The sequence below is a fragment of the Phasianus colchicus genome, chromosome 35 (genome assembly GCF_987193195.1).
Source record: "Phasianus colchicus chromosome 35, bPhaCol1.hap1.1, whole genome shotgun sequence".
In the NCBI taxonomy this organism is placed as follows: domain Eukaryota; kingdom Metazoa; phylum Chordata; class Aves; order Galliformes; family Phasianidae; genus Phasianus; species Phasianus colchicus.
The window spans coordinates 2,368,169-2,384,062 of NC_143470.1; the positions used below are offsets into that span (position 1 = coordinate 2,368,169).

The 15,894-nt window shown below is 60.8% G+C and overlaps 1 protein-coding gene across 2 annotated transcripts in view; it reads right to left on the reverse strand.

Moving 5' to 3' along the window:
• Positions 1-15,894, reverse strand: part of ABCF1 (ATP binding cassette subfamily F member 1) — a 38,423-nt gene that overhangs the window by 18,669 nt on the left and 3,860 nt on the right. For both annotated transcript variants that reach the window (XM_090129087.1, XM_090129088.1), the window contains exons 6-14: positions 15,187-15,221; positions 12,856-12,945; positions 11,651-11,719; positions 10,016-10,246; positions 8,955-9,074; positions 6,818-6,918; positions 6,625-6,710; positions 4,292-4,431; positions 1,725-1,873 (exon numbers count right to left, since the gene is read on the reverse strand). In XM_090129087.1, coding sequence (XP_089985213.1) covers positions 1,725-1,873; positions 4,292-4,431; positions 6,625-6,710; positions 6,818-6,918; positions 8,955-9,074; positions 10,016-10,246; positions 11,651-11,719; positions 12,856-12,945; positions 15,187-15,221 — 1,021 coding nt within the window. The remainder of the gene's footprint in view (positions 1-1,724; positions 1,874-4,291; positions 4,432-6,624; positions 6,711-6,817; positions 6,919-8,954; positions 9,075-10,015; positions 10,247-11,650; positions 11,720-12,855; positions 12,946-15,186; positions 15,222-15,894) is intronic.

Sequence of the window (15,894 nt, forward strand, 5' to 3'; positions counted from 1 at the left end):
CTATGGGGTTTGCGGGGTCCTAGGGGGAGACAGGCGTCCTGGGGGGGTCCTATGGGGTTTGGGGGTCCTGGGGGGGTTTCTATTGGGGTTGGGGGGTCCTAGGGGGAGACAGGGGTCCTGGGGGGGTCCTATGGGGTTTGGGGGTCCTGGAGGGGGGTCCTGGGGGTGGACAATGGGGTTTGGGGGGGTCCTGGGGGGAGACAGGGGTCCTGGGGGGGTCCTATGGGGTTTGGGGGGTCCTATGGGGGGGGGGTGTTGGGGGGGTCCTATGGGGTTTGCGGGGTCCTAGGGGGAGACAGGCGTCCTGGGGGGGTCCTATGGGGTTTGGGGGTCCTGGGGGGGGGTCCTGGGGGTGGACAGTGGGGTTTGGGGGGGTCCTAGGGGGAGACAGGGGTCCTGTGGGGTTTGGGGGGTCCTGGGGGGGTCCTATGGGGTTTGGGGGTCCTGGGGGGGGGTCCTGGGGGTGGACAGTGGGGTTTGGGGGGGTCCTGGGGGGGGGTTCTGGGGGGGTCCTATGGGGTTTGGGGGGTCCTGGGGGGGTTCTATTGGGGTTGGGGGGTCCTAGGGGGAGACAGGGGTCCTGGGGGGGTCCTATGGGGTTTGGGGGTCCTGGGGGGGGGGTCCTGGGGGTGGACAATGGGGTTTGGGGGGGTCCTGGGGGGAGACAGGGGTCCTGGGGGGGTCCTATGGGGTTTGGGGGTCCTGGGGGGGGGTCCTGGGGGTGGACAGTGGGGTTTGGGGGGGTCCTGGGGGGAGACAGGGGTCCTGGGGGGGTCCTATGGGGTTTGGGGGTCCTGGGGGGGAGTCCTGGGGGTGGACAGTGGGGTTTGGGGGGGGCCTGGGGGGAGACAGGGGTCCTGAGGGGGTCCTGTGGGGTTTGGGGGGTCCTGAGGGGGGGGTCCTGGGGGGGTCCTATCGGGTTTGGGGAGTCCTGGGGGGGGTTCTGGGAGGGGTCCTATGGGGTTTAGGGGTCCTGGGGGGGGGTCCTGGGGGTGGACAGTGGGGTTTGGGGGGGTCCTGGGGGGAGACAGGGGTCCTGGGGGTGTCCTATGGGGTTTGGGGTTCTGGGGGGGGGGGTCCTGGGGGTGGACAGTGGGGTTTGGGGGGGTCCTGGGGGGAGACAGGGGTCCTGGGGGGGTCCTATGGGGTTTGGGGAGTCCTGGGGGGGTTCTATTGGGGTTGGGGGGTCCTTGGGGGAGACAGGGGTCCTGGGGGGGGTCCTATGGAGTTTGGGGGGTCCTGGGGGGGGGTCCTATTGGGGAGGGATCCTGGAAGGGAATAAAGGTGATCTGGGGGGGGTCCTGGGGGGGGGAAGGGGGACACAATAGGGTTTGGAAAGGGGGGGGTCCTATTGGGGGGGATTCCTGGAAGGGAATAAAGGTGATCTGGGGGGGGGTCCTGGGGGGGTGGGGGCAATGGGGTTTGGAGAGGGGGGGTTCCTATTTGGGGGGGGGGGGGGGTCCTGGAAGGGAAGAAAAGTGATCTGAGGGTGGTCCTGGGGGGGGGACAGACACAACGGGGTTTGGAGGGGGGGGGGTTCTATTGGGGGGAGGTCCTGGAAGGGAATAAAGGTGATCTGGGGGGGGTCCTATTGGGGGGGGGTCCTGGAATGGAATAAAGGAGATCTGGGGTGGGAGATGAGCTGGGGGGGGGGGTCATACAGGGTTTGTTCCCCCCCTCCCTTGAAAATAAGCCCCCCCCCCCCAATTTTAAAAGCCACCCACCGTGCCAAGGAGACCCTCATCCTCCACCCCCCCGAAAATTTGCGGGTGGGGCGGTTCTGCATTTCGGGGTTAAAACCCAACCCGGCCAAAATCCGCCGCGCTTTGGGTTCCGCCGCCGCCGCGCCGATGGCGCGCAGCTCCTCGTACACCTATGGGGGGGGGGGGGGTTTTTGGGGGGGGGGGGGCGTTATTTAGGGTTTGGAGGGCAGGGGGGAGGGGGGGGCGGAAGGTACATCGGAATCCACTCAAAACCCCACTGGTCAACCCAACAGCGGCCGTACCCCAAAAGACCCCCCCCCCCCACGACCCCCGCAATCCCTGCTATCCCCCCCCCCACAACCCCCCCAACCCCCCCCCCCCAAAAAAAACCCCAGACCCCATTAATTTCCCCAAGAACCCCCCCCAAACCCCACTAATCCACCCCACACACCCCATAGGACCCCCCCCCCCCAAACCCCATAGAACACCCCCCAGGACCCCAGTATCCCCCCCCCAAAAAAAAACCCAGACCCCACTAATTTCCCCAAGAACCCCCCCCAAATCCCACTAATCCACCCCACACACCCCATAGGACCCCCCCCCCCCCCAAACCCCATTATCCCCCCCCCCACGACCCCCCCAAACCCCATAGGACCCCCCCCAGGACCCCATTATCCCCCCCCCCGGCCCCCCCAACCCCCCCCCAAAAAAAACCCCAGACCCCATTGATTTCCCCAAGAAACCCCCCCAAGCCCCACAGGACCCCCCACCCCCAAACCCCACTAATCCCCCCCCACGAGCCCATTATACCCCCCCCACGACCCCCCCAAACCCCATAGGACCCCCCCCAAGACCCCAGTATCCCCCCCCCACGACCCCATAGGACCCCCCCCCCCAAAAAAAAAACCCCAGACCCCATTGATTTCCCCAAGAACCCCCCCCAAATCCCACTAATCCACCCCACACACCCCATAGGACCCCCCCCCCCCCACCCAAACCCTATTATCCCTCCCCCCACGACCCCCCCAAACCCCATAGAACCCCCCCCAGGACCCCAGTATCCCCCCCCCCCGGCCCCCCCACCCCCCCCCCTAAAAAAAAAACCCCAGACCCCATTGATTTCCCCAAGAACCCCCCCCAAATCCCACTAATCCACCCCACACACCCCATAGGACCCCCCACCCCAAACCCCATTATCTCCCCCCCCACGACCCCCCCAAACCCCATAGGACCCCCCCCAGGACCCCAGTATCCCCCCCCCCCGGCCCCGCCAACCCCCCCCCCCAAAAAAAACCCCAGACCCCATTGATTTCCCCAAGAACCCCTCCCCAAATCCCATTGGATCCCCCTCCTCTCAATTTTCCATCCCCCCCCCCCATTTTCAATCCCACCCCCAATTTCCCACCCCCCCAATTTTCCACCCACCCCCCCATTTTCAAACCCCCCCCGAAACTTTCCATCTCAGCCCCCCCATTTCCCACCCCCCCCAATTTCCCACCCCCCTCCTCAATTTCCCCCCCCCCTCAATTCCCTCCCCCCATTTTCCATCCCACCCCCCCCAATTTCCCACCCCCCCCAAACCTTCCACCCCAGCCCCCCCATTTTCCACCCCCCCAATTTCCCACCCCCCCTCTCAATTCCCCCCCCCAATTCCCATCCCCCCCCAATTTCCCACCCCCCAGAGCCCCCCCCCAAAATTTCCACCCCCCCATTTTCCACCCCCCCCATTTTCCATCCTACCCCCTCCCAATTTCCAACCCCCCTCTCAATTCCCCCCCCAAATTCCCCCCCCTTTTCCATCCTACCCCCCCAAATTTCCACCCCCCCATTTTCCATCCTACCCCCCCCAATTTCCCACCCCCCCCTCTCAATCCCCCCCCAATTCCCATCCCACCCCCAATTTCCCACCCCCCAGAGCCCCCCCCAAAATTTCCACCCCCCCATTTTCCACCCCCCCCAATTTTCCATCCTACCCCCCCCCAATTTCCCCCCCCTCAATTCCTCCCCCCCCAATTCCCATCCCACCCCCAATTTCCCCCCCCCCCAATTCTCCCCCCCAAGTTGTCCCCCCCAATTTCCCACCCCCCCGACCCCCCCCCGCACAAATTCCCCCCCCCACCTTCTCCAGCCCCCCCATTTTCCACCCCCCCAATTCCCATCCCACCCCCAATTTCCCACCCCCCCCCAATTCTCCCCCCCCAAGTTGTCCCCCCCAATTTCCCACCCCCCCAACCCCCCCCCCACAAATTTACCCCCTCCCACCTTCTCCAGCCCCCCCATTTTCCACCCCCCAATTCCCCCCCCTCAATTCCCCCCCGCAATTCCCATCCCACCCCCAATTTCCCCCCCCCAATTCTCCCCCCCGAGTTGTCCCCCCCAATTTCCCACCCCCCCGACCCCCCCCAAATTTCCCCCCCTACCTTCTCCAGCCCCCCCATTTTCCACCCCCCCATTTTCCCCCCCTCAATTCCCCCCCCCCCAATTCCCATCCCACCCCCAATTTCCCCCCCCCCAAATTCTCCCCCCCGAGTCGTCCCCCCCAATTTCCCCCCCCCCCGACCCCCCCCCAAATTCCCCCCCCCCCCCACCTTCTCCAGCCTCTCAGCAGCGCCGTCGTCCCCCCCCTCCAGGGCGCTTTGCAGCCTTTTCTCCTCCTCCAGCAGCTGCAGCCGTTTGGTGTCGGCCCTCAGCACCGCCTGCACCGCCGGGGTCTCGTCTGCCACCACCTCTGGGGGGGGGCGAGGGGGGGGGCAAAAAAAAATTAAGGGGGGGGGGGCTTAAAAGAGGAAGAACTGGGAGTTTGGGGTTCTATGGGGAGTGCGGGGGGGGTTTGAGGGGGTTTAATGGGGTTTGGGGGGATCCTGGGGGGGGTCTTATGGGGGGGGGGGTCTTGAGGGGGCCTATAGGGGTTGGGGGAGTCCTGGGGGGGTCCTATGGGGGGTATGGTGGGGTGGGGGGGGGTCCTGGGGGCTCCTATGGGGAGTGGGGGGGGATCTTGAGGGGGTTTAATGGGGTTTGGGGGGGTCCTGGGGGGGGGTCTTATGGGGGGGGGGGTCTTGAGGGGGCCTATAGGGGTTGGGGGGGTCCTGGGGGGGTCCTATGGGGGGTATGGTGGGGTGGGGGGGGGTCCTGGGGGCTCCTATGGGGAGTGGGGGGGGGTCTTGAGGGGGTTTAATGGGGTTTGGGGGGGTCCTGGCGGGGGGTCTTATGGGGGGGGGGGTCTTGAGGGGGCCTATAGGGGTTGGGGGGGTCCTGGGGGGGTCTTATGGGGGGTATGGTGGGGTGGGGGGGGGGTCCTGGGGGCTCCTATGGGGAGTGGGGGGGGGTCTTGAGGGGGTTTAATGGGTTTTGGGGGGATCCTGGGGGGGGTCTTATGGGGGGGGGGTCTTGATGGGGCCTATAGGGGTTGGGGGGGTCCTGGGGGGGTCCTATGGGGGGTATGGTGGGGTGGGGGGGGGGTCCTGGGGGCTCCTATGGGGAGTGGGGGGGGGTCTTGAGGAGGTTTAATGGGGTTTGGGGGGGTCCTGGGGGGGGTATTATTGAGGGGGGGGTCTTGAGGGGGCCTATAGGGGTTGGGGGGGGTCCTGGGGGGTCCTATGGGAGGTAGGGGGGGTCTTGAGGGGGCTTTGGGGGGTTTAATGGGGTTTGGGGGGGTCCTGGGGGGGTCTTATGGGGGTGGGGGGGCCTTGAGGGGTTGGGGGGGTCCTGGGGGGGTCCTATGGGGGGTATGGTGGGGTGGGAGGGGGGTCCTGGGGGCTCCTATGGGGAATGGGGGGGGGTCTTAAGGGGGTTTAATGGGGTTTGGCGGGGTCCTGGGGGGGGTCTTATGGGTGGGGGGGGGTCTTGAGGGGGCTTTGGGGGGTTTAATGGGGTTTGGGGGGGTCCTGGGGGGGTCTTATGGGAGGTGGGGGGGGTCTTGAGGGGGCTTTGGGGGGTATAATGGGGTTTGTGGGGGGTCCTGGGGGGGTCCTATGGGGGATATGGTGGGGTGGGGGGGGGTCCTGGGGGCTCCTATGGGGAGTGGGGGGGGGTCTTGAGGGGGTTTAATGGGGTTTGGGGGGGTCCTGGGGGGGGTATTATCGGGGGGGGGGGGTCTTGAGGGGGCCTATAGGGGTTGGGGGGGTCCTGGGGGGGTCCTATGGGGGGTATGGTGGGGTGGGGGGGGGTCCTGGGGGCTCCTATGGGGAGTGGGGGTCTTGAGGGGGTTTAATAGGGTTTGGGGGGATCCTGGGGGGGGGTCTTATGGGGGGGGGGTCTTGAGGGGGCCTATAGGGGTTGGGGGGGTCCTGAGGGGGTTTAATGGGGGGTATGGTGGGGTGGGGGGGGGGTCTGGGGGGTCCTATGGGAGGTAGGGGGGGTCTTGAGGGGGCTTTGGGGGGTTTAATTGGGTTTGGGGGGGTCCTGGTGGGGTCTTATGGGAGGGGGGGGAGGTCTTGAGAGGATCCTTGGGGGGCATAGTGGGGTTGGGGGGGGTCCTGGGGGGGTCTATAGGGGTTGGGGGGGTCCTGGGGGGGGTTCCATGGGGAAGTGGGGGTGGTATTGAGGGGGTTTTGGGGGGTCCTATGGGAGGGGGGGGTCCTGAGAGGATCTTTGGGGGGTTTAGTGGGGTTGGGGGGGTTCCTGGGGGGGCCTATAGGGGGTGGGGGGGTCCTGGGGGGGTCCTATGGGGAGGTGGGGGGGTCTTAAGGGGGTTTTGGGGGGTTTAATGGGGTTTGGGGGGGTCCTGGGGGTTCCTATGGGGTTTGGGGTGTCTTATGGGGTTGGGGAGGCTCCTATAAGGTTTTGGGGGTCCTATGGGGCTGGGGGGGCTCCTATAATGTTTTGGGGGCTCTTATGGGGATCCTAAGGGGTTGGTGGGCTCCTATAGGGTTTTGTGGGGTGAGGGGGGTGGGGGTCTTATGGGATTTGGGGGGGGTCTCACCCTGCTCGCACAGCAGCACGTCGATGTTGGGGGGGATGCTGAGCGCCCTGTTGGCGATGTGCTTCAGCAGCGTCGTTTTCCCTTTCCTGCAATTAACAACGCCCCCAACCCCCAGAATTAATTACAACCCTTCAGCTCTATGGGTCAGCCTCTCAATTAACGGCTTAATTAATGAGGAACCTCGTTAACTCACCCGTTAGGGCCCACCAGGCCGTAACGACGCCCGGCCACGATGTAAAGGTCGGCGTTGACGAAGAGCTCCTTGCCGTGGGCTGAGATGCTGAACTTCTCCAGCTGGGGTGGGGGGGGGGGGGAGAAAAAGGGGGTAAATGGGGGCAGGGGGCATCGTGGGGGGGGTCTGTGGGGTCGTTATGGGGCGATTGGGGTTTCTATGGGGTTTCTATGGGGTGATTTGGGGCGCTATGGGGTCCCTATGGGTCTCTATGGGGTGTTGAGGGGTCCTTATGGGGTCCTATGGGGTCCTATGGGGTGATTTAGGTTCCTATGGGGTCTCTATGGGGTGCTATGGGGTGATTTAGGTTAACGTGGGTCTCTGTGGGGTATTATGGGGTCTCTTTGGGGCGCTATGGGGTAATTTAGGTCTCTCTGGGGTGCTATGGGGTGATTTAGGTCTCTGTGCGTCCCTATAGGGTGTTATGGGATCTCTATGGGGCGACTTAAGTCCCTATGGGTCTCTATGGGGTGTTGAGGGGTCCTTATGGGGTCCTATGCGGTCCTATGGGATCTCTATGGGGCGCTATGGGGTGATTTAGGTCCCTATGGGGTCTCTGTGGGGCACTATGGCGTTCCTATGGGGTGCTATGGGGTGATTTAGGTCTCTGTGGGTCCCTATGGGGTGATTTGGGGTGATTTAGGTCTCTGTGGGGCACAATGGGGTCCCTATGGGGCCTCTATGGGGTGCTATGGGGCTCTATGGGGTGCTATGGGGTGATTTAGGTCCCTATGGGGTGTCTATGGAATGCTGACGGGTCTCTATGGGGCACTATGGGGCTCCTATGGGTCTCTATGGGGTGCTGAAGGGTCTCTATGGGGTCTCTATGGGGCACTACGGAGTGATTTAGGTCTCTGTAGGGTCACTCTGGGGCCTCTATGAGGTCCCTATGGGGTGCTATGGCGTGATTTAGGTCTCTGTGGGTCCTTATGGGGTGTTGAGGGGTCCTTATGGGGCACTATGGGGTCTCTATGGGGCGCTATGGGGTGATTTAGGTCCCTATGAGGCCTCAGTGGGGCACAATGGGGTCTCTATGGGGTCCTATGGGGTGATTTAGGTTAACGTGGGTCCCTATGGGGCACTATGAGGTCTCTATGGGGCACTATGGGGTCTCTATGGGGCAATTTAGGTCTCTATGGGGTCCCTATGGGGTGATTTAGGTCTCTATGGGCTGCTATAGGGTGATTTAGGTCTCTGTGGGTCCCTATGGGGTGTTATGGGATCTCTATGGGGCGATCTAGGTCCCTATGGGGTCCCTATGGGTCTCTATGGGGTGTTAAGCGATCCTTATGGGGGCCTATGGGGTCCTATGGGATCTCTATGGGGTGATTTAGGTTCCCATGGGGTCTCTATGGGGCACTATGGGGTCTCTATGGGGCGCTATGGAGTGATTTAGTTCTCTGTGGATCCCTATGGGGTGTTATGGGGTCTCTATGGGGCAATTTAGGTCTCAATGGGTCCCTATGGGGTGTTATGGGGTCTCTACGGGGCAATTTAGGTCCCTATGGGTCCCTATGGGGTGTTATGGGGTCTCTACGGGGCAATTTAGGTCCCTATGGGGTCCCTATGGGTGTCTATGGGGTGCTGAGGAGTCTCCATGGGGTCCATATGAGGTCCTATAGGATCTCTATGGGGCGTTATGGGGTGATTTAGGACTCTCTGGGGTCCCTATGGGGCCCTATGGGTCCTTATAAGGTGTTATGGGATCCCTATGGGGCAATTCAGGTTCCTATGGGGTCTCTATGGGGTGCTATGGGGTGATTTAGGTTCCTATAGGGTCTCTGTGGGGTGCTAAGGGGTCCCTATGGGTCTCTATTGGGCGCTATGGGGTTCTCTGGAGTGATTTAAGTATCTATGGGGCGCAGTGCGGATCTATGGGGCGCAATACGGACTCTATGGGGCGCAATACGGACTCTATGGGGCGCAGTGCGGCCCTATAGGACAGAATATGGGATCTATGGGGCGCAGTGGGGGCTCTATGGGGCGCAATGTGGGATCAATAGGGCACAATATGGGCTCTATGGGGCGCAGTGTGGATCTATGGGGCAGAATATGGGATCTATGGGGCGCAGTGCGGGATCTATGGGTCACGGCAGACCTTGATGTCGGCGGCGTTCTCCAGCATGGCCTGGCGGGCCGAAAGCTCCGCCTGCGAAACCGCGAAGTCGCTCTCGGTCGCCGCCGTGGCCATGGTGGCCACCTGGCGCTGGTAGTCCAGCTGGCAAAAAGGGGGGCGGGGTTAGGGTGGGGACACGCCCACTTCCTGCCAAAGCCACGCCCCCCACCCCCCCGGAACCTGTCTGTATTCAAAGTCCCGCCCCCTTTGGGAATGGTAGTCCAATTGGAACAGTAGTTTTATACAGGCAATACCCACTTCCGGTCAAAGCCACGCCCATTTCCGGTCACAGCCACGCCCACTTCCGGTCACAGCCACGCCTCCCCCCCCCCGGGCCTGTCCGTATTCAGAGCCCCGCCCCCTTTGGGAATACTAGCGTAACGCTAAGAGTAATTTTATACAGGCAATGCCCACTTCCGGTTTTAAGCCACGCCTACTTCCGGTCAAAGCCACACCCAGTTCCGGTTATAACCTCTTTATTCAAAGCCTGACCACTTGGGAATAACAGTGGAAGGATTGTAGGCGGGGCTAAGCACGGCCACGCCTCCTTTTATGCCACTAATCCGCACCTCTCGACCAATAGAAAGCTTGAGTGTGACACGGCCCCACCCACTTTGCTAAGCCCCGCCCCTTGCCTGAATCCCCTCCCCCTCCCTGCTTTAAGCCTCTCCTATTGGCTCCACCCAAACGTAGCCCTGCCCTCTGCTGCTAAGCCCCACCCCCTCGAGACAGGAGACCTTTCCTATTGGCTGCTGCAAGGCAACCTGTGGGCGTCGTCACCTTTGGCCACGCCCCCTCCCCTGAATGCACTCAACCAATCGCCATTTACAAAGCCCCACCCCCTGCTTGCTATTGGTCTGCTAAACGGAAAAAGGCGTGGCTTAGCAATAAAAGGGGCTGCAGCTGCAGCCAATCACAACCCCTCCGCCCCATCCAATCAGGTGAGGGTTTGGTCCCGCTGGCTCCGCCCCCTTGTCTCCAAGCCCTACCCCTTCAAGCTCCGCCTACCGGAAGTCCCGCCCACCGGAAGCCCCGCCCCTCACCTGTTTTTTCAGCTTTTTCCGCTCCTTTTTGCTGATTTGCTCCTTTTTCCCCCCATTTTCCTCTTCCTCCACCTCATCCTTGGGGGCGGGACTTCCGGGGGCGGGACCGGCTTTGTGGGCGGGACTTCCGGGGGCGGGGGCTGCTTTAGGGGCGGGACTTCCGGGTTTTTCAGCCTCTTCTTCCTCCTCCTCTTCCTCCTCGTCGTCGGAGAGCAGAGCGGCAAATTGGTTCTGGGGGGGGAATGGGCCCAAATGCTGGAGCACACGGCCGCACCCACCGCTGCCCCATAGCTGCCCCATAGCCGGACCCATAGCTGCCCCATAGCTGCCCCATAGCCGGACCCATAGCTGCCCCATAGCTGCCCCATAGTCGGACCCATAGCTGCCCCATAGCTGCCCCATAGCCGGACCCATAGCTGCCCCATAGATACCCCATAGCCGCCCCATAGCTGCCCCATAGCCACCCCATAGCTGCCCCATAGATACCCCATAGCCGCCCCATAGCTGCCCCATAGATACCCCATAGCCGCCCCATAGCTGCCCCATAGATACCCCATAACTGCTCCATAGCTGCCCCATAGCCGCCCCATAGATACCCCACAGCTGCCCCATAGCCACCCCATAGCTGCCCCATAGCCACCCTATAACCACCCCATAGTTGCACCATAGCTGCCCCATAGCCACCCCATAGCTGCCCCATAGCCGCCCCATAGCCAGACCCACAGCTGCCCATAGCTGGAGCCAGAGTCTGCCTCATAATCCCATATCCCACCCCATAACCCCATAACCCCAAATCCCATAACCCCTGACCCCACAACCCGTGACCCCAAAGCCCATAACTCCTGACCCCACAACCCCTGACCCCATAACTCCATAACCCCACAACCCTGACTCCATAACCAGAACCCCATATCCCACCCCATAACCCTATAACCCCACAACCCCTGACCCCACAACCCTTGACCCAACATCCACCCCATAACGCCTGACCCCATATCCACCCCAAACCCCACAACCCCATAATCCCACAACCCCTGACCCCACAACCCCATAACTCCATATCCCACCCCATAACCCTATAACCCCATGACCCCTGACCCCATAGCCCCAAACCCCACAACCCCTGACTCCATAACTCCATAACCCCACAACCCCAGACCCCACAACCCCATAACCCCAAATCCCACAACCCCTGACCCCACAACTCCATAACCCCACAACCCTGACTCCATAACCAGAACCCCATATCCCACCCCACAACCCTATAACCCCACAACCCCTGACCCCACAACCCCATAACCCCAAATCCCACAACCCCTCACCCCATAACCCCTGACCCCACAACCCCACAACCCCTGACCCCACAACTCCATAACCCCACAACCCTGACTCCATAACCAGAACCCCATATCCCACCCCATAACCCCATAACCCCAAACCCCATAACCCCAAATCCCATAACTCCCGACCCCACAACCCCTGACCCCACAACCCTGATCCCACACCCCATAATCGCATAACCCCTGACCCCATAACCCCACAATCCCACAACCCTGACCCCAAACCCCTGACCCCACAACCCCTGACCCCATAACCCCTGACCCCATAACCCTGACCCCATAACCCCCCACGCACCACCCGCCTGCTGCAGTTCCGTTCGTTCTTCCGGTTCTTCTTCCTCCTCCCGTCCTCCTCCTCTTCCTCCTGCGACCCCAAAAACGCCTCAGCTCCACGTTTATGGGGTCAGCCCCACACTTATAGGGTCAGCCTCACATTTGCGGGGTCAGCTCCACACTTACGGGGTCAGCCTCACGCTTATGGGGTCAGCGCCAAGCTTATAGGGTCAGGCCACATTTATAGGGTCAGCCCCACACTTATGGGGCCAGCCCCACGCTTATAGGGTCAGTCCCACGCTTATGGGGTGAGCCCACACTTATGGGGTCAGCCCACACTTATGGGGACAGCCCCACACTTATGGGATCAGCCCCACGCTTATAGGGTCAGTCCCATGCTTATAGGGTCAGTCCCACGCTTATGGGGTGAGCCCACACTTATAGGGACCGCCCCACACTTATGGGATCAGCCCCACACTTATGGGATCAGCCCACACTTATAGGGTCAGTCCCACACTTATGGGGTGAGCCCACACTTATGGGGTCAGCCCTCACTTATAGGGACAGCCCCACACTTATGGGATCAGCCCCACACTTATGGGGTCAGTGCCAAGCTTATAACATCAGCCCCACACTTATAGGGCCAGGCCACATTTATAGGGTCAGCCTCACATTTACGGGGTCAGCTCCACACTTATGGGGCCAGCCCCACGCTTATAGGGTCAGTCCCACACCTATGGGGTGAACCCACACTTATGGGATCAGCCCCACATTTATAGGGTCAGCCCCATACTTATGGGATCAGCCCACACTTATAGGCCCAGCCCCACACTTATGGGATCAGCCCACACTTATGGGGTCAGTGCCAAGCTTATAAGGTCAGCCCTACGCTTATAGGGTCAGCCCCACATTTATGGGATCAGCACATGCTTATGGGGTCAGTGCCAAGCTTAAGATCAGCCCTACGCTTATAGGGTCAGCCCCACATTTATGGGATCAGCCCACGCTTATAGGAACAGCCCACACTTATAGGACCAGCCCCACATTTATGGGGTCAGCCCTCACTTATAGGGTCAGCCCCACGTTTATAGGGTCAGCCCCACACTTACGGGATCAGCCCTCTCTTATGCAGTCAGCTCTCACTTATAGGGTCAGCCCACCCTTATGGGGTCAGCCTCACCCTTATGGGGTCAGCCCACCCTTATGGGGCCGCCCCCCACCTCCCACCTTCTTGCTCAGGGTTCGGGATCCTTCATCCCCCCCCTCCTCCTCCTCTTCCTCGTCCTCCAAACTCAGCGCACTGAAGATGTTCTCAACCTATGGGGGCAGATGGGGGGCAAAATAAATCCCCCCCCCAAAAAACCCCAAATCGACCCCATTTATGTCCCCCCCCCAAAAAAAAACCCAAATCGACCCCATTTATGTCCTCCCCCCCAAAAAACCCCAAATTGACCCCAATTATTGACCCCATTTATGTCCCCCCCCCAAAAAAACCCCAAATTGACCCCAATTACTGACCCCCCCCAAAAAGAACCCCATTCCTCCAAACTGATCCCATTTATGTCCCCCCCCAAAAGAAACTCCTTATCCAAAACTGACCCCATTTATGACCCCCCCCCAAAAAAAAAACATTGCCCCAAATTGACCCCATTTATGTCCCCCCCCCCAAAAAACCCCATTATCCCAAATTGACCCCCCCAAAAAACCCCATTACCCCAAATCCACCTCATTTATGTCCCCCCCCCAAAAAACCCATTATCCCAAATTGACCCCCCCAAAAAACCCCAAACTGACCCCATTTATGCCCCCCCCCAAAAAAACCCCAAACTGACCCCATTTATGACCCCCCCCCCAAAAAAACCCATTGCCCCAAATTGACCCCATTTATGTCCCCCCCCCCAAAAAACCCCATTATCCCAAATTGACCCCCCCAAAAAAAACCCCATTATCCCAAATCAACCCCACCCAAAAAACCCCAATACCCCAAACTGACCCCATTTATGTCCCCCCCCCAAAAAACCCCATTATCCCAAATTGACCTCATTTATGCCCCCCCCCAAAAACCCCAAACTGACCCCATTTATGCCCCCCCCCAAAAAAACCCCAAACTGACCCCATTTATGTCCCCCCCCCAAAAAACTCCATTATCCCAAATTGACCCCCCCAAAAAAACCCCATTACCCCAAATCCACCTCATTTATGTCCCCCCCCCAAAAAACCCCAATACCCCAAACTGACCCCATTTATGCCCCCCCCCAAAAAAACCCCAAACTGACCCCATTTATGCCCCCCCCCAAAAAAACCCCAAACTGACCCCATTTATGTCCCCCCCCCAAAAAACTCCATTATCCCAAATTGACCCCCCCAAAAAAACCCCATTACCCCAAATCCACCTCATTTATGTCCCCCCCCCAAAAAACCCCAATACCCCAAACTGACCCCATTTATGCCCCCCCCCAAAAAAACCCCAAACTGACCCCATTTATGTCCCCCCCCAAAAAAACCCATTGCCCCAAATTGACCCCATTTATGTCCCCCCCCCAAAAAAACCCATTATCCCAAATTGACCCCCCCCAAAAAAACCCCATTATCCCAAATTAACCCCACCCAAAAACCCCCAATACCCCAAACTGACCCCATTTATGCCCCCCCCCAAAAAAACCCCAAACTGACCCCATTTATGTCCCCCCCCCAAAAAAACCCCATTATCCCAAATTGACCCCCCCAAAAAACCCCATTACCCCAAATCGACCTCATTTATGTCCCCCCCCCCAAAAACCCCAAACTGACCCCATTTATGTCCCCCCCCCAAAAAAACCCATTGCCCCAAACTGACCCCATTTATGTCCCCCCCCCAAAAAACCCCATTATCCCAAATTGACCCCCCCAAAAAAAACCCCATTATCCCAAATCAACCCCACCCAAAAAACCCCAATACCCCAAACTGACCCCATTTATGCCCCCCCCAAAAAAAACCCCAAACTGACCCCATTCATGTCTCCAGATCCCCGTATTCCCCCCCCAAATTCAATCCCCCCCCCTCAAGACCCCCAACCCCCCCCAAATTCAATGCCCCCCCCTCCAGACCCCCACTTCCCCCCCTCAATGACCCCATTCCCCCCCAAAGACCCCCCAACCCCCCCCAAAATTGCCCCCCCCTCCCTCCAGTCCCCCATTTATCCCATAAAGACCCCCAGCAGCCCCCCCCCACATTGACCCCCCCCCCCAGAACCCCATTTCCCCCCAAGGACCCCCCCAACCCTCCCCAAATTGATCCCCCTCCCCCCCCCAACCCCCATATTCCCCCCCCCAAATTCAATCCCCCCCCCCTCAAGACCCCCAACCCCCCCCAAATTCAATGCCCCCCCCTCCAGACCCCCATTTCACCCCCCAAGGACCCCATTGCCCCCCCAAGGACCCCCAACCCCCCCCCAAATTCAATGCCCCCCCCTCCAGACCCCCACTTCCCCCCCCCAATGACCCCATTCCCCCCCAAAGACCCCCCAACCCCCCCATAAACCAACAGCCCCCCCCCAAAATCAGCCCCCGCCCCCTCACCTGTCTTCTCCTCCCCCCTCTCCTTCCTGCAGACCCTGTGGGGGGGGGGGAACACAAAATTATCACTGCAGACCCCCCCCAAAAATCAGATCCCACCCCCTCCCCACAAAGCCCCGCCCCCATCCTCGTAGCCCCGCCCCCTCAGCCCCAGAACCCACCAATCAAGAGGAAGCCGCGCCCCCCACCTCCAAGCCCCCCCCCGAACCCAAGCAGGAAGCCCCGCCCCCGCCCTCATAGCCCCGCCCTCCAACTCGAAGCCCCGCCCCCCAACCGTGAAGCCCCGCCCCCTCAGCGCTAAAACCCACCAATGAACGGAAAGCGCTGCACCCAATACAGCCCCGCCCACAACTTCGAAGCCCCGCCCCTTCAGCCTCATGAACAGCCAATCATCAGGAAGTCCCGCCCTCCAGATCGAAGCCCCGCCCCCTTCCTCAAAACCCCGCCCTCCAACAGGAAGCTCTGCCCCCAACAAGGAAGACCCGCCCCCTCAGCCCCACAACGCACCAATCAGCGGGAAGCCCCGCCCACTACATGCAGGCCCCGCCCCAATCTCGCTCAGGCCCCGCCCACTAAGTCCCGCCCACAACCTCGAAGCCCCGCCCCTTCAGCCTCACAAACTGTCAATCATTACGAACTCCCGCCCTCCAACTCAAAGCTCCGCCCCCAACCATGAAGCCCCGCCCCCTCAGCCCCAGGACCCACCAATCA